General features: G+C 33.5%; 3 protein-coding genes across 4 annotated transcripts; 1 reads left to right on the top strand and 2 right to left on the bottom strand.

The window, feature by feature from the left end:
- On the bottom strand, positions 1-886 carry LOC149901227 (uncharacterized). The gene is made up of 3 exons (XM_090112041.1): positions 684-886; positions 503-572; positions 1-231 (listed from the first exon to the last, which is right to left on the bottom strand). The coding sequence occupies exons 1-3, from the start codon at positions 767-769 to the stop codon at positions 70-72; spliced, it is 318 nt and encodes a 105-aa protein (XP_089968167.1). The 5' UTR covers positions 770-886; the 3' UTR covers positions 1-69.
- Positions 887-2,083: 1,197 nt separating this feature from the next.
- Positions 2,084-5,373, top strand: LOC149901226 (uncharacterized). Its single transcript, XM_090111496.1, has 5 exons — positions 2,084-2,375; positions 2,485-2,677; positions 3,154-3,283; positions 4,138-4,285; positions 5,110-5,373. Exons 1-5 carry the CDS (start codon positions 2,144-2,146, stop codon positions 5,157-5,159), a joined length of 753 nt encoding a protein of 250 aa, XP_089967622.1. The 5' UTR covers positions 2,084-2,143; the 3' UTR covers positions 5,160-5,373.
- Hacl (2-hydroxyacyl-CoA lyase) lies at positions 5,249-17,957 on the bottom strand. Of its 2 annotated transcripts, XM_090111495.1 has the most exons (12): positions 17,800-17,957; positions 17,583-17,701; positions 17,352-17,493; positions 15,947-16,104; positions 14,997-15,143; positions 14,066-14,288; positions 13,569-13,729; positions 12,905-13,093; positions 12,522-12,707; positions 11,562-11,664; positions 10,751-10,883; positions 5,249-5,716 (listed from the first exon to the last, which is right to left on the bottom strand). In XM_090111495.1, exons 2-12 carry the CDS (start codon positions 17,628-17,630, stop codon positions 5,497-5,499), a joined length of 1,710 nt encoding a protein of 569 aa, XP_089967621.1. In that variant the 5' UTR covers positions 17,631-17,701; positions 17,800-17,957; the 3' UTR covers positions 5,249-5,496. The 2 variants fall into 2 exon arrangements, with proteins under 2 accessions (XP_089967621.1, XP_089967620.1); XM_090111494.1 differs by lacking the exon at positions 17,800-17,957 and having other exon boundaries at positions 17,583-17,776.
- Positions 17,958-19,323: the final 1,366 nt, after the last annotated feature.

Below are 19,323 nucleotides of genomic sequence, written 5' to 3'. Positions count from 1 at the left end.
GTCATAGTAATAGAAAATGAAATAATAATTTATTAAATTTAACATTACAAACTAAGAAAAATGAACACACTATTGACTATCATCCATACTGTTCCTGAAGCTGTCATGTTGCTGATAACTTTGGTTTGTTTCTTGTGTCATGTCTAGTTGTGGTTGCATCCTTTTAAGTGGCGGCAAATCTTTTATGTTTATCTGTTGTATCTTAGCTAAATCTCCAATTATTGATACATTCTGGAATAGGGTAAAATCTTAATCATGATATCTAAATATTCAAATTCATCATAAGTAAGCCATGTTATATAAGTAATCATGCAAGAAATATGGAATTCAAGTCACAAAATATAGTTCTGGAAACTTACATTTGCTCAAAAAAAATTAATTATAAACATTTTTAATTCTTTGTAATTGTAATGATATGATAAATGGAACAGTTATCACTTCTTAAAATTGAAATAAGCATATTTAGTTTTGATGTAAACATTATCGTAGAGCGCAAAAGTACCTGTTTAATATTTTCTTCAAATTCCCCTCCGGCCATAGTAAAACTTTTGATTTTCTGCAACTCTATAAATCTAACGATTTTTATAAAAATAAAATAATATTAATACTTACACAATACATAAATTAAAGTATATTAATATTATAAATTAGTCTAATAATACGTAACAACAAAAGATACTTACATGAGACGTAATAATTGGTTTGCTGAAGTCAATTCATTTTGTAAATCTTGCTGAAGCTGTTGTGTTTTTGGTGCTGATGCCGACATTATATTAAGAAAACAAAATTAACGTAGAATATTAAAAAAATTATTGAAATATCATCAAATCCACAATTGCGTAAAGTAAATATTTTTTAAATGATAACCGAATTCATATACTGACACAGTTTAGTGTTTACAAACGTCATAAGACAGATTAAAAATATGTGCATACAGCCATAAACCAAAGACATTTTACTCCCTTTTTTCTATTAGCTTTCTCTATAAAAATCAACTATATTATCGAATTTACAATGACAAGATTAACTTATAAAATAATTACTTATTAACATAATTATAAATCTGGAAGATGTACTACCTATGTAGACAAGATCACAGGACAAGATTGGACAAGATGTAGATGTAGACAGAAACTGTGTAAAGTTTCATTCATATTTGCTTGCAATATTAAGATCATAATATAAATAGGTAGGTACTGAAGTAGCATCATATCCGTCATGTCCTGTGTTAATTTAATTTTTATAATTAATACTGCTAGATAAAAAAATTCAATTGTGATAAATTATTATATACTCTATTGTTTTGATCTTGTTTTGATGAATGTTTACTGACTTATTTTCAATGTTGACAGCTCTAGGCAGTTTTGCCTAAAATGTGCGACCTGTGAGCGTCAACGGTCATGAAGAAATGCTAATATTATAGTAAATAAAATAAATAAATATTATTTCCTTAATAAAATATGTTTTACATTTCAAGTGTTCTTAATATTAGTTGATTTATACAATGACAAAATTAAAGTAAGTTGAACAGCTGTTCAATTTAGAATATTATAGTATGTACATAATTGAAAAAAAAAACACATTCATTTTACTTTTATTTTCAAACTGGAATTTATATCATTTTGACTATACTTCTGAAAGAAGAATAACTAAAAAATACGTGTGGCACTCGAGGAATGCCGCATCCGTGGTAAAGCTACTGCATACTGCATAGCAATTAGCAATTAGCATCTCACCGCTGCAGCTGTGCCGGTTGGAGTGGGGGGTGTTAGGTTTTTTCGTTACGGAATTTTTACATTCGGTCGCCGCACTCAAAATCTGAGATAAAAGCTATGCAATAGCATAAAAGCATTTTAATTTATTTTGGATACCTACCTATTTAAAAATTGAAAAGGTATTCTTATCTGGATCTTCCTCGTAAATGCGTACTATGCAATGTGTTTTTTTTATTATAAATACATCTTTCTTTAATAATTGTATAATGCTTTACATTTTAAATGTTTTTACCTTAACTTAGATTACTAATAAATGGTTATTTTTGTAAATTGAGTTGGCAAATGGCAACTCTTATTAATGAATTAATGATTATTGCGTACGAAATCAACAGAGAGCTTCAGCTGCAAAAGTAAACGATAGAGCAAAAATGGAAGAAGGTATTTCTGTTAAAAACGAAGAAAAGAATTTTGATATAAAACAAGAGAAGCAAGAGAACTTGGAGAATTTTAAATGTGAATTCGATTCTGGAAGTCAAGATAGTAGTAAAAGTGGCAGCGGTGGATATCAACGATGGGCGCCCAATTTAAACGGAGTTAGAAAGAGTGCATTTACGCCTTATAAATCGGTGCAGTGTACAGCATTGACAAATTTACAAAGAGGTGACCTTTGAATTTTATCCGTGCCCTTAGCGCATTATAAGGATTCTTATCGATTATCTATTTTGAAGGATTTGAATTAGTTGTGAAGTATTCAAGGTCGTGTTTGTAGGTAACACGCAGGCGCGGGTTCCTGAGCTGCCTCAGCCCGATTGTAGCTTTCACGCGAAGGCAGGTCGCGGTGAAATAACCCGTGACGACGTGAAACTGGAGCAATATGTTGATATTACTGATGAGCATGGTCTTACTGCCCTGCACTGGGCAGCAAGTTATGGACAATTAAACAGTTGCCAGGACCTTGTTTGGTAAGTGTGTGGCCTTCTTTTGTTCAAGGGATGTTGCTTTGTCTCTATTGTTTATGATAGTTCTCTCAAGTGGATTAGATTTTGATTTTTCTCGAATTTTTTCGAAATATGTTATCATGTGTATGTGTTGTATGTTATTTTTTATATTTTGGTGTATTATATTGTCTTTGTAATATGTATTAATATTTTATTTCCCTACATAATATCTGTTCTATAGATGAAAAAATTCTGATCTGTAAATTGTAATAAATGATATAACTTTAACACTGCCTTCACATTTAATAATTATTAGAAAAAATTATAAAATAATTTTAATCTTAAATTACATTTGCTTAAAAATTATCATATTAGAAAAATACAAATTCAAACTAAATGATAAATGCTTGTTTTAAATTCTTGGCATTTGGATTACATTAGCCTATAAACGATTATATTTACAAAAAAGCAACAAGTTTTAAATTTTCGTTAATATTAAGGTGCGGGGCCAATGTTAATATGCGAGGCCCAGAGGGCGAGACGGCCCTCCACCTGGCTGCAGCCGGCGGTCACCATGAGGTTGTGAAATTTCTATTGAATGAAGGTGCCGACGCAGACATACAAGATGATGTAAGTTTTATTTTATATGTATCTATACTAATATTATAAAGCTGAAGTTTGTTAGTTTGAACGCGCTAATCTCGGAAACTACTGGTCTGATTTAAAAAAAAATTTCCGTGTTGGATAGCCCATTAATCAAAGGGCTATAGACTATATAATATCATCGCGCTAAGACCAACAGTAAGTAATGAGTTATAGGAGTAGTGGTGGTCTGTAGTAAACTTGTAAAAATAATCCATGCATAGTTGAAGGGAGTTTAGAAATATGCAAACAATGATGTTCTTCAATAGACAATGGACTCTCTATTCAGTTTGATCTCTTTATCTTATTCACTATTTTTGTGTGAAAGAGTAACAGAATATCCACTCATCCATCCTCAAAAACTTTGATGTTTATAATCTTAGCAGGATTATACTTACTTCATTACTTCCACTATCTATACTAATATTATAAAGCTGAAGAGTTTGTTTGTTTGAACGCGCTAATCTCAAGAACCTGGTCTGATTAGAAAAATTATTTCGGTGTTGGATAGCCCATTTATCGAGGAAGGCGTTGGCCTTCCTGCCTTCCAGAAGTGGAGCCACGCGGGTGAAACGAGCGCAGCTAGTAACGTTAACCTAATGACGTTAATGACGTTTGACAAAAGTGCTTCTAGAAGAAGTCTAATTGAATAAATAAGAGCTAGCGCGCACGAGCAACTTTGTCTCTGCAACTATTTTGTCTCTCCCATCAATTTGTATGGGGAGTTGCGTCGCTACGTGCGCGCACTTTCATACTAGCCCATAGGTGGGAGAGACAAAATAGTGCGCGCATTGTCTTAATGTTTAGAGTTTGAGTAATTAAATAAACATGTTTTGTTCCAGTCCGGTAGCACAGCCCTTATGTACGCCGCGGCGGCAGATTTCCCCTACACCTGTAACGAGCTCCTCATCAGAGGCGCTGATCTCACACTCACTAATGACTACGATCAAGATGCTTACACTCTAACTACTACAAATAACTGCAAGTTAGGTGAGCTGCATATACTGTTTTCGATTTACATGTTGACGTGATAACGTTTTTAAAATCGTTTTAGTCGGGTGACATGTTCAGAAACTTGTGTCACACCAAAACCTCACGAGCGCGATCGCAGGTATAACGAGAGAGAGACGGACCGATCTCCCGTCTCATCTCGAGCGCTGCCACCAATAAGACGTTATTACGTAAACATCTCGTCTCATCATCGTAAACCTACTTTACAAACAACCAATTTTTTATTGCAAAATGTCTCATGTGCTATATAAAATGTTCTTCTGGCGTGATCACGGGTGGTCGAGAGGCTAAACATTGCCCTGGTTTGGCAAAAAGACGCGGGCTCGAATCCCGGCCTCATGATCGACTTTTTACTTTTCTTGAAAAGTTTTCTCATTTAGAAATAGTATTTGAATGCTATAAAAACTAAATATTCAATATAAATTTATAAAGAATAGAAAAAATTCGATCACGAGGAGGGACTCGAACCCGCATCCTTTCGCGCCATTCCGGGGCGGATGCCTGACCAACTCAGCCACTCGTAAAAATTTAAATATTCAATGTTTATTACATAGCTATAGATCTTTCAATCGAAGAGGAAAGAGGAAGAATTATGTTTGTAAACATAATGTAGACTTCCTTATTTGATAAGAAACTATCTAAAAAATTCTATGGTGAAACAACACATTCGGCCTTGAAGGAATTATGAGGTTTTTGGGCCGAATTTTTCCAAGTTAAACAAATATAAAATTTGACATAATTATTAAATTTGCCTTGTGATAATTTAAGTATTTGTCATTAATATATCGTGTTATTGTTTTCAGCACAAACTGTGATAGAAAACTTCTTGATTGGCTGCCTCGGCAAAGTGTGAAGAAATAACAATAGCAATGTTCTGTTTGCTTTGGATCACCTACACAGCCGATTCATTTGCTTACAGTGAAGTTAAAGAAAATACAGGGATTTAGTTTATAACAAATAATATATTTATTATTATATAATTTTAAGTTCAACATATACAAACATGTGATGTGACATTATAAATGACTCAATAGACAGACAATATAAAAATTATCCTTAAACCTTAACCTGTTTTTTATTTGATTATAACAATTGTATACATTAAAGCGATTCACCAAAAATAGAAATATAAGCTTTCCATAGCACCAAAAACAAAGTATAAAAAATCTCTTCAAATTTCAACAATATAATCACAGTTTAGACTCGGTAAGCCAATTGAATGTTTGTGGTTTTCTATTGGCTTGTGGGCTGATCAATATGTTGATAATGCTGGGTCTGTCTGTGACTTGTATAGCGGCTTTAATGGCTGTTTCGATTTCTTCCACTGTTCGGCACAAGTGACCAGAACTGCCAAACATTTCCATCATTTTCTCATAACGAACCTCGCTGGTTAATGCGGTGGGAGGAGTACTGTAAATTGATATAATATTAGTTCGTTTTTCATGTTATAATAAGTATATTATTAGTATTAAGTTACACAAATGAAAGTGGATATAAAATATTTTCTCTAAATTAATGGCTTCATAGAAATATATTCAGTCACTTTTATTGAAGCAAAAGATAAAAAGCGTCTTTAGTCTTTACCATAGAAATCTAAATAACAAGACACATAGACCGGGAGATACTGACACAAAATTTCGAGTCATTTGTAACAAGGATGGCGGTTCTACAGGGGTCTTAGTACGCAATGACAAAAAGAAAAACGATGGTGTGAACGCTGGTACCGGTGGCTTAGTCGCGTGGGCGTTTGTCGAACTCGTCGGAAAAATAGCGAAAGTCAAACGATTTGTAACACAAAAATTTTAGAATTTACCGATAGCCCATAAAAAAGAAGTAGGCGGTAGTGTCATGCCATACTTTTCCGGTGTGACTTACAGCCCGCCATACCGACGCGAATGTGTTGATTTAAATAAAACAATTATTCAACCATTTGTACCAGGCTAACTTTTGCACAGGTAACTATCGTCGTGCAGCCATTTACGAAAATCGCCATGCCATACTTTTCGGACGATTCCAAATGGTCGCCATACCGCCGAAAATCTGCAAAAAAATTTGATTTCGCCAAACTTTTTGTACCAGTATTGCATTTGGATTTTTGGAGAGTATTTGATAAAATGTGACCATTATTATATTTGCCATACTTCTAGTAGGGGGAAAAAGTGCTGTCATACTTGAAAACTTAATTTATTATTAATTTATATAAGTGAAGATTTCCAACACATAGATCTTTGAAATTTTGTATTTATATTTGTTGATCCTCAAATTTACAGGAAAAATAAGTGCCATACTGTTACAAATCGTTTGACTTTCGCTATTTTCCGACGAGTTCGACTAACGCCCACGCGACTAAGCCGCCGGTACCAGCGTTCACACCATCGTTTTTCTTTTTGTCATTGCGTACTAACCCCTCGTTTTCACCAAGAAACAAGTTAAATACTAGTTTGATACAAAACTTGTAGAATACTTTTCAAAACATAATTATTTATTTTACACATGTATTGAGACTGTCTCAAACATTCTTTCGTTCACACTTTGTAGCCAACAAGTATTTATACAAGTATAAAACACATTTGCGTTTACACTGAAGTCTGTGACATGGTAGAACTTGTCTGATCCATTGATAGCGTTCTCACCTACAAAACACAGTCGTGGTTTAGATAAGTATTGTTTATTTTATTGCAATTTCTGTACAATACTAGTAACAAACAAGTTTTAAACTTTATCCATGTTTGTTGGATAAAGTTTTCAACATACATACATATCACAAGTTTTTTTTTTAGAAATTATAAAAGTAGGTACGACTGAATTTGTCTCGAATTCTACAAGTATTGCTACAACAAAAACAAGAGATCATAAACATGTAGGCAACTTAGATCAGGCAACTAGAAGTTTTCAACCAACAAGTTTCATATAAGTTATCCTACATGTATCAAATTTTGTATACAACATGTTTTACACATGTCTATGAGAAACGAAAACATTGCATCAAATTTGTAAAATACATGTATTATACTTTGGTGAAAACGAGGGGAAGACGGCCAGGGCCGCGCCGACCCCCGGCAGCGCCTGTGTGCGAAACCTATGAAGCGCCTCTTTTTTTATAAAAATTCAATGCGCACCTTACACACACACACACTTACAATCAAATGATTGTTCATTTGTTTTGTTTTGCCTTAGCTATCTCGTTCGTTAAAATCGGGGAATACCCATGACCCCACCCCCGGGCCCCGCTTGCGTCGCACGCATCGCATCGGGTTGCGCTCAGAAACTCACTCATTCATATTTAGTCCACTCATTATATACATTCAAAAAAAAGTGAATTTGCGCATCTAATTTTTTGATATATTGTAGGGATACCCAGAAAAGCTTAACTTGAGTTTTTCGACCAAGATTTCCTATGAGCTTTCGCCGCCATCTTAAAAAAAAGGTGTAAATTTTGTTTTTCGGCAATAACTCGGCTATCCGATGAAATTCGGAAATCACTTATAAGACACTTTTTGTTCCTTTTTTATGCTCTACAATTAAGTCTGGACCATTTTTTCCGTATCATGCATCGTTATCGAGATATTGATCGATAAAGTAAAAAAAATGTGTGCGTGTACTAGTGTACACACGTACGAAGTGAAACTTCTTTATGACCTTATTTTTCAAAAAATAATTTACTATATGCAACTTTACAGAAATACGTCGAATCACGCGTGGTAGGGATAAGAAAAAGATGGCGCGTAACGGAAAAAGTCACGCGTAACGAAAAAATGTTACACTCAATTTTTTTCCAACACCGATAAAGAAGTTTCACTTCAAAAATTCAGGACACATTTTTAGTTTTTTGCTTTTTTTTGTTTAGGACATAATACATATACCTACATTATGTATAATATGTATCTAATACATATACATGTATTTAAAAAATCGTAGAATTCGAACTTGTAGAGAATATTCAGACCTACAATTTTCTTTTTGGAGTTTTTTAGTTGGACAAAAATTACGATCTCCAGCGCGCCGCAGAGGCCAGAGTCGGTGAATTCACGCTCACCGTCGAGCGAGCTGCTCGCTCGGTTGTGTTCGCATGGCGAATCGAATGGGAAATTGTTTAGGAAATTGATGGGATAAAAAATAAGTACATAGACCAGACTTTAGAACAAATTAAAGATCACACTAAAGTATATTTTTTAAACAAATAATTTGTTTGTGCAGTAAAAAAAAAGTTGAACTGTACAATGGAGCGAAAAAAAGTACAACACACGGTAAAATGAATGAAAAATGGTTTCAAGAAAATTTTGTAATTGAAAAAATGCAAACACACTCGTCAAAACGGATGCCAGGTTTTATAATCTCGATAACTATGCACGATACAGTAAAAATGGTCAGGACTTAATTGTAGAGCATTAAAAAAGGAACAAAAAGTGTCTTATAAGTGATTTCCGAATTTCATCGGATAGCCGAGTTATTGCCGAAAAACCAATTTTACCCCTTTTTTCAAGATGGCGACGAAAGCTCATAGGAAATCTTGGTCGAAAAACTCAAGTTAAGCTTTTCTAGGTATCCCCTACAACATATCAAAAAAATAGATGCGCAAATTCACTTTCTTTTATTTGCCTTTTTTTTCGGACGAAATGAGTGGACTAATTTCATACTCATACAAACTCGGCGCCTCTACGGTTTAAAATAACTAGTACTTTTTCTCTTGTTCAAAGAACTGCCGCCGTTTTAACGTTGAGCTCGTAAGGAATGTAAACTAAAACCCTAAACGTAAAATGAAACCATAAACGTGAATAATAATAAACATTAAATAATAATTTGGAAAATCCAAAAGTGCACGCCTCATAATTTTTTTTTAATAAATATTTATTAATTATTATTTTTGTTTATTTAATAACAATTAACCACATCGAATCAGACCCTGAAAAATGAAAGGGTTCTATTCCTGAGCATACTCAAGCGTAAGAGAAAAAAAAAGACTCGATTAGTAAAGTATTTCGGTCGCTATCGTGTTAACAAGAAAAAGGATCCGCACATACAGACACACGGACGTCCAAGACAGAACTTTTTTAAACTGTTTTTTAACTAGTTTAAATAACAAAAATGACATCAAAAATATCATGAACGTTAAAAATAGTGTTTTTTCTTAATATGTGTGTGTATGTATTATCTTACAAGTGCAATGTATGATACATAAAGACATTTTAAGTTTGAAAAATCAGATGTTTTGCGCGAAGCGACAGTAGTACCCACCTCAACGCTTCGCTTATGAGGCGTGCAATATTGAGAGACTTGTTCAATAAGCGTTATAGATGTTTTGTTGTTTACAAGGCCTATGAACTTGCGCCTATTGTACCTACTTACTTGTCGATACTCCACTACAAAAAACAATCATATAGGTAACAAAAATAATTTTGGTGGCAGTGGCGGCGCGGCGCCCCTATTGTCTTGGCGCCTGTGTGCGCCGCACACTTCGCACACAGGGGCGGCTCGGCCCTCCGAAGACCCCTGTAGAACCGCCATCCTATTACAAATGACTCGAAATTTTGTGTCAGTATCTCCCGGTCTAACATAGAAGTGCTATAATGTCACAATTCGTATGAAAACCGCTGTCGCCAAAATCAACACATTCAAACCGAAAGCTAAACAGTACACACAAGTAAACTATGCCTTTTATTGGACAGCTTGATTTTAGTGAAAACTAACTTATCTATTAAATTAAGCTTTTGAATATGTATCCTAACGCACGAATTTACGGTTTATTTTAGAATAACATCCCTAAGTATATGAGACTTTTTGCTCCAATACGAACAAACGTGATAATAAGAATGGTCGACTGTGTCATTCATTGTTATTTCGATTACTATGGTGACACTCGTAATACTTGTAAATATTCTATAATTTTAAGGAAAAACGGCATTATTTCTAAAAAAAAAATATTTTCCGATGAAATATTATTCCTTTATAAGTATAATTACAACTTGTGGAAGAATTTCCGCAATGGGAATTGCTGAAACACACCATGTATACACTCATACGTCTCCAGAGCAACTGAACAGTGACGAATGCACTGGTGATGTGAAAATCACCTGAGTGGCGACAAGGTCACGCACGCTTACGACTTCTAGTGTCTTGTTATTTAGATTTCTATGGTCTTTACACATTAATTTTTCAAATTATTTTTTACTAGATTTCCGCCCGCGGCTTCGCCCGCGTTTGCAAAGGAAAACCCGCATAGTTCCCGTTCCCGTGGGATTTCCGGGATAAAAACTATCGTATGTGTTAATCCAAGTTACCCTCTATATGTGTGCTAAATTTCATTGTAATCGGTTCAGTAGTTTTTACGTGAAAGAGTAACAAACATCCATACATCCTTACAAACTTTCGCCTTTATAATATATATTAGTTATTAGATTTTATACATATTTTGCCACTCCAAAATGCACATGATGTTCAACCTACCATTGAGCGATGTCGCCAGAAGACTGGAAATCCTTCATGGTTTCTTTATCAAAGCCACTGTATATACCATTATTGTTCACAATTATAATAATAACTGGCAGCTTGTAGCGGAACATCGTTTCAATCTCCATTCCTGTAAAAATATTGATATATTTTATTGGTCAGTTTACCAAGTACCAGTTTACTTCATTCTTTTAATTTAAGGTTATCAAACATGAATTAATCTGTTTGAGAGATACAAGAGATTGTTAATTAAAAGCCAACTAACTAAAGAAAAATAAATAGTCCATGTTGGATAATACCTAACGGCGGTGACAGACGTGCGAGCGAAGGCGGGCTACGAGTAAAATTTCAAACATGTTGGATCGTCAACGAACTTACTCGACGGTTTTTAAGTACGCGTACTTGGGGTGACACACGAGCGAAAAAGGTCGTCGAGCCACAAGTTCGCGTACTTACTCGTACGTCTGTCACCCCTATAATAATGGTTAGAATTATTATTTTTTAGAAGTGGTATTTTCTTAAATTATTTCGTATTCTATTACTTATTGGCAGATATAAATAAATAAATAAATATTTCAGAATAATTTTCACACACGGCTCGATCTGATCCCATAATAAGCTTTTGCTTGTGTTATGGCTGATAAACATACATAAAGTATTTATTATAAATAAATACTTATACAGATAATTATTTATTTATTTATTTATAATTATAATATATGTATGTTTATCATCACACAAATATTTGCCCTGGTTGGGAATGGAACCCACAACCTCTGGTTATCAATATAAATGTTTAATACTTTACCTGAGAATCCAAAAGCGGAGTCTCCTTCAACGCACACGACTCGCTTGTCGGGCGCGTAGTCTCTGCACCACATCGCCGCTGCTACCGCGAATGCAGGTCCCACCTGCAAACATACAAATATTTTTATATTACACGTGCATTCATATAATCCTACTAATCCATACTAATATTATAAATGCGAAAGTAACTCTGTTTGTCTGTCTGTTACTCAATCACGCCTAAACTACTGAACCAATTTGCATAAAATTTGGTATAGATATATTTTGATACCCGAGAAAGGAGGCTACCTTTTATTGCGAAATATGTACCACGGGCGAAGCCTCTAGTATTAGTAGTATTTAGCCTCTAGTATTATAAATGCGAAAGTTTGTGAGGATGGATGTGTGTTTGACTCTTTCACGCAAATACTACTGAACCGATTACAATGAAATTTAGCACAAATATAGAGGATAACTTGGATTGACACAGGATAGGTTTTATCCCGAAAATCCCACGGGAACGGGCACTATGCGGGTTTTTCTTTGAACACGCTGGCGGAAAGCTAGTACAATATAATTGTACTTAATAAATTGTTGTTTCTTGTAATATGAAAGTATTTCAAGATACAAGTAACTATGTATTTCCGAATATACAGAGTAAAATTGTCAACTGGGCGTATTAGGTACAATGAAAAACTACTAGAATAGTATCGAAAACTGCTGAAAATAATCCACAAGGTTGATTTTGATGAAAACTCTAAAAAATGATTCAGTTTCAAATATAAAGATAAATTAATGATTTTAATAAACGGAAAACAATGATCTGATTTATTTAAATTAAAAATAACATTTGGTGAGATTGCAGTTGAGTGAATAATTTTTAACATATTGCACTAAAATGATTGTTAACATTGCTGAAGCGGGCAATATTATCTCCAATTTAAACATATATTATATCTATTTGACACCTTATTTGACTTACCCCCATAGTTCCAAAAGTACCAGCGTCCAGTCTATGCCTGGCTTGATTGTTAAGAAGCATTCCTCTACCAATGTCCATAGTATTTGCTCCTTCACTGACTATTATTGAATCTTTGGGAATATTAGCTTGAACTGCTTTAAACACGGCGTAGTAATTTAAGGGCTGTGTTTTGTTGTTTGCTTGAGCCTGTAAATAAAAAAAATATTTCAGCGGCTTCTCTATTTGTGATTAGCTAAAACAAACGATAAGGTACTTCTTCCATAGAATAGACATAACAAAATGTAAATTCATTGAAAACTCAAGTTTGAATTATAATATGTAACGATTATTATTCAGCGTAGTTAATTGATATTTTAATCGTTAAATATTTTTCAATAACTCACCTCAACAAATTCAGTATTTTTCTTCTGTTTTTCCTTCAACGACTGCCACCATGCATTATTATTGGGTTGCAATGAGAACTTTTTGTTTGAAAGTCTTTGAGAAAGAGCCTCAGTGAATGGCTTGATGTCGGAATGTACTGCCACTTCCGATTTGATACTGTTGTGGAATTCTTCTGGTGAAATGTCTACCTGTGAAAAAAAAAGTAGTATATGAGCATGTATGAGTTGTTGGATTTTTCGTTAATTAATTCAGGACAAATACGTATATAAGAGAAATATAATTCCTCTTCTTTATAATTCTTAGCAGATAATATAGATTTTCTACTAATAACAGTATTTGAGAATTACACAGCAAAAAAAATTAACATAGAGATTCCAAAGAAACACAACTCTTATATTTATTACTTTGCTTCTTTATATAACTTATTAATTTAAACCAGTGTTAAATTTTTGAAAAAAGAACAAGAAAAAATAAAATGTTTTGCATAATTTTACATATAATTGAAATAATGTATTTTGAGTTGTAGCCTATAGCTGCTAATGCTTTATGTGGAAAGAAGACAGTTGGGAATATGATAAAGTAATAACATTTTTGTTGAACGATGAATTGAAAGCGGGTGGGAACACAATAGTAATAACAGTAGAATAATTATATAAAAAATACCTGAATAACTTTAACATCAGGCGCGAATCTCGGCGGCTGTCCAAAGTGCAGCATCCAATTCAATCTTGCTCCCAGTAAGAGTATCACATCTGCTTGAAGCAGCGCTTGCGTTCGAGCCGTCGACACGCAATATGCAGACTCGTCGGGTACTACGCCCTTACCTGTACATTTTATTTGTAATCACTACATTTTTTTTTTGACATTATTACACAAATCGACCTAGTCCCACAGTAAGCTCAATTAAGGCTTGTGTTGTGGGTACTAGGCGACGATAAATATAATCCATACTAATATTATAAATGCGAAAGTAACTCTGTCTGTCTGTCTGTTACTCAATCACGCCTTAAGTACTGAACCAATTTGCATGAAATTTGGAATAGAGATATTTTGATACCCGAGAAAGGACATAGGATAGGTTTTATCCCGGAAATCCTACGGGAACGGGTTTTTCTTTGAAACCGCGGGCGAAAACCTAGTATTACATATAACCATCATACCCATAGGTGTAGGCAAGAACGGTATTCCAGTGCTATCCACGAGTTTCCGTACTGCATCTTCAGCCCGCGCATATGCAGCCCCCTTTCCCACTACTACTAATGGTCTTTTAGCATTGGACAGTAATTCTGCTGCTTTATCTACTAATTCTGGGGCTGGATGGGCTAAGGTTAGAGGTTCTGCTGTGTAGTAGTCTAGTGGAACTTTGTCTTCTTCTACTTCTGCCTGTAAGGATGGGGTGTTTTATAAATTTGCTTATTCAATCATTCACACTTTTAAGGGGGGGGGGGGGTGTTAAATAATGTTTACCTTAGATTTTTTTCAGTTTCAGAGAAAGCTACATTCCTGAGTATCTATACAAAAGCTATTAGGAAATACTTCATACTACAATAGTTATGACGATGCTTTTTAAACAAGTTAGAATGCCGACAAAAGCATATAATTATATGATAAATTTACATTAATAACTAGTTATTAGTCATTGTAAAAGATTCTAGTTGTATAATAAATTGGTTTATCTTAACCAATAAAACCGGCCAAGTGCGAGTCGGACTCGCGCACCGAGGGTTCCGTAAAATTTAAGGTTTTCGGAATTTTTCCTTTATGTGCGCTATAAAACGTTGCTTCATGCCAAATTTCAAGATTCTAGGTCGACTGGAAGTACCCTTTAGGTTTTGATTCCCTTGCGAGTGTCGAAAATTTGCGGCATAAACGGCTATATCTTTTGATTGCGTTGGCTTAGAAGTTTGATTTTTTCACAGCTTCAAGGGACAGTAGACCTGAGTAATTGATATAAATTTCAGCTTCATACCTCCACGCGTTCCTGAGAAAAAGGGTCTTGACAGACGGACGGACGGACAACAAAGTGATCCTATAAGGGTTCCGTTTTTTCCTTTTGAGGTACGGAACCCTAATAATACTTATTAATCTTACCATAAGTAAAGTAGCGGGCATATCCAGGTAAGCGACACCGGGTCGTCCTGCGCACGCACTGCGCACGGCTCTCTCTACGTGCAAAGGAATGAGTTTTGGTGAAGGAGGTCGCACTGCATATTTGCAGTACAAGCGACTTGATTCCACCTGCAAATTCATAATATAATACAATTATTTAATAATTGGTTATAGAAATATTTTTCTATCTGGGCAAGGAAACATAAGCTAGAAAACTTTGCCTCAATAACTCAGGCCCCGGAATCACAGACACAATATAAGATCTATTGTGTAGTGGACCAATCGGGTCGTTCGGGGCTCAATGGGTTAATAAAGATTTGCTTACATAAAATAACAACAATCTTTATGTAATACATTTGTTTACGTATTATGTTAAACATCGTTAATTCTTAAAATTAACATAAGTAATACGAACATAAACAAAAAAAAACAGATTCAGTAGAAAAAGTCTACGCTTACATATTGTTCAAGCAGTTGAAGGTCAACTTTTATGGTAGAGAAACAAACAAACTAATAATTTCTTAAAGAGTATATGAATGGTATGATTATTTTATAATGTTTTTTGATATATTATGAGCCAAAGTCTTTGTGCTCTTTAACAAAAACTTAGTATGTTTTTTATGACATTTCAATTTTCAAGGTTTAAGCAATAAGGTCAAAGACGGTCTTTTTTAAGTGATGTGTATGTTTTGCTGATGGTCTTGGAAGACCATTCATCCAGATTTTTTTTTCAGTTTTACAAGTAAATTTCAACAATCTCAATTATTTTATGCATGCCTTTACAACCCACATAAAATATAATTTTTATCTTTTATCAATATGTTTTTAGATATTGTCACTGACAATAAATAAGTATCCATAATAATTTTGTCTACAAAAAAATTATCTGTATGCATATCTGTAAATGGGATATATTTTTTATACAATATTACCTGAAGCCATTCTTGGAATCCTCCAATGCCTTCATGGTCTTCTGGGCAAGAGCCAGCAATGACCAGCAGAGGCCAACAGTTCACTTGTGCATTGGCCATACCTCCTATACAGTGGAGGAGCCCTGGGCCAGATACCGCAAGACATACTCCTGGCTTGCCTGTAGTTTATTTGTCATTTGATAATATTATCGATGTATTAAAAAAATAAAGAGTAATCTATACCAAGTTTTAAACAAGTGTCCCTGAAAATTCTATTTGTTTTATCTATTACTCATACTCTAATTTTAATAGTATAATAGTGTTTTAATTATGGAACAAATGGTTTTTAATCAGCCTTAAATTGTAGAAGGGTATAGAACGTTCATTATTTTCATAGCTATTATATTTTAATTTTAAATAAAATTTTGTTGCTGGCAAAGTTTTGACCTGAGAAAATATGAGTTCAAATTTAATAATGTTCATCAATTATTATGCCACATACTTCTGATATTAAATTCAATTATTATATCATTGTACAAAATATGAAAGATTAAATGTTATCTCATGATAAACAAAGATAATATCCACTGTATCCATATTTACTTTATATAGCGACCGCCTCGATACAATTCAATATATAATACCTACTAGAATAAAAATGTGAATGTTCTTTTTTATCTAAACTAATATTATAAAGCTGAAGAGTTTGTTTGAACACGCTAATCTCGGGAACAACACAAGTTAGATAGCCCATTTATTGAGGAAGGCTATAATATATCATCACACTAAGACCAATTACAGTCAACTGTGAATGAATAAATCTTAATACATATATATATAAATCTCATGTCACAATGTTTGTCCTCAATGGACTCCTAAACCACTTAACCGATTATAATAAAATTCGCACACCATGTGCAGTTCGATCCAACTTGAGAGATAGGATAGTTTAAACATGTAGGTACCACGGGCGAAGCCGGGGCGGATCGCTAGTAGTATATAATAGTTTGGATACACATTACATTAACATGATATAATAATATTATGAATAAGTCAATTGGTACTATAATATAATTTCAATGTACTTCATAAACAGGTAAAGGAAAAACGTGAAGAAAACATGTAACAATTATAATCTCGAGCGCTTGATGTATTCAAATTTTATCTAATTAATTACTGATTATTACACAAAAAATCTAATTTAGATAAATTTAGCAATTAATGATTTGAGGTAAGATTAGGAATATATTGGATTAAAAGCAGATTAAATAACTAACTACTTATAACTTGGTGAATAAAGTTCAATGGCAGTGTTTCTGAACAAAAATCACTTAACAAAAAAGTGCTGCTTATTCATGTCATGATTAATCAATAAAGAACAAAAAACTACTCATAACGCAAAGTATATAATAAACTGATTTTTTACCTGTAAGGTAACCGATAGCCTGAGCTGCATAAGCCGCTGCTTGTTCATTTCTCATTCCCACATATTTAATACCCACAGATTGGAATGCCATAGAAGTTTCAATAACAGGAATACCTACTATGCCGAAAACATATTCTATGCCCTGAAATAATAAGCGAATAAAAATAATGACACACATTTCAATAGAACACCGGAATTAGGTTTTTCTTTTTTCAAACCAACTTTCCTTACCTGCTTTTTTAAGCTCTCGGCTAAAATGTTATTTCCATCGATACCCATTGCTTGATTTAATTTGGTCGATATATGGAAAGATCTTCTGATAGTTGCACGAGAAGTACTTAATAAACGCCCTATAAACATTATAGAATTTTAATTATAACGCTGTAACTAAGCTAGGCAGATACATAAATAGGTACTAAGTTTATGATAAAAACACTTAAAAACTCGCCTGATGTTAAATAATTTTTGTTGTTTAAATCGTGACTTTATTTCAAGTCCGTTAAGATTGGAAATTCTCAAACATATTTAATGCTTTAGAGATTATCTTTTTAGCGTACACGTTCAAATTCCACTTTATATTTATTACTTTCTATTGAATGAAGTTGAAGCGATAACTTTACCTAAATAAGTTTTTAATTCACAAACGTCATGTGTCATAAACGTCAAGTGTCAATTGTCAAAATATAGAAGAATCCTGAGGAAGAATCGCAAAAGAATCGTAAGATATATGATCGAGCTCAGAGGAATTGATCGAGCGTCATAATTTAAATTACATATTGCACGCCTCATAAGCGAAGCGTTGAGGTGGGTACTACTGTCACTTCGCGCAAAACATCTGATTTTTCAAACTTAAAATGTCTTTATGTATCATACATTGCACTTGTAAGATAATACATACACACACATATTAAGAAAAAACACTATTTTTAACGTTCATGATATTTTTGATGTCATTTTTGTTATTTAAACTAGTTATAAAACAGTTTAAAAAAGTTCTGTCTTGGACGTCCGTGTGTCTGTATGTGCGGATCCTTTTTCTTGTTAACACGATAGCGACCGAAATACTTTACTAATCGAGTCTTTTTTTTTCTCTTACGCTTGAGTATGCTCAGGAATAGAACCCTTTCATTTTTCAGGGTCTGATTCGATGTGGTTTAATTGTTATTAAATAAACAAAAATAATAATTAATAAATATTTATTAAAAAAAAATTATGAGGCGTGCACTTTTGGATTTTTTTGTTTTTATGTTAAATAAATATATATTTAATATATAATGTACTTACTTAAAACTTACATATTTAATTATTACATTGATCGTAATTATGTAAATACTTATATTTTTCACCTATAAAAGTATTAAGTGATGTTGCCATTAAATCTTAAAAAAAAAAAAATTAAGAGATGTAGAAGCGCGAAATTTAAATCAACATTATCACCCGAGTTATCACCTATGTAAGGTGTTTTTAAAAGTATTTTCCCGTTGAGGTGCATTCTTTACCAAGTTTAGCTATATTTACACAAGAATAAGTTCATCTTAAAGAACTATTACTACTGTTACTCCTGTGGCAAGCCTGTGGCGCTGAAACCCCGAGCCCCGAAGTGGGTCTTGGCCTCCGAGACAAGAAGTGAGAACTTATAAATATTAGCAAGCAAAAAAAGGTGATTGAAAATTATTAAGGTACCTAATTAAAATGAAATTTCAATAATCTTAATATAAAAGTATAATTAGACAGTACCTATTGCTTTAGTAGCATTTAATTATTACAGCGCAGCTCGAAGGCCGATTATATAAATGAGATTTTCATTTCATAAATAAATAAATATCAATCATATTACAATTTATTTAGAATATGTATTCCCTAGTTTCAGCCATGGATAGCAGATGGCGTTGAAAGTCATTCTTTTTGCTCATAATTTATTTAACTGCACGCGACGCAGTGTAAAAGTGGCATAACTGAACTTAGCAATACT

The sequence above is a fragment of the Colias eurytheme genome, chromosome 17, assembly GCF_061535395.1.
Source record: "Colias eurytheme isolate Ceu_HAF_F1 chromosome 17, ilColEury1 Martin Lab GWU primary, whole genome shotgun sequence".
In the NCBI taxonomy this organism is placed as follows: Eukaryota; Metazoa; Arthropoda; class Insecta; order Lepidoptera; family Pieridae; genus Colias; species Colias eurytheme.
This window is presented reverse-complemented; position numbering and strand designations above follow the sequence as displayed.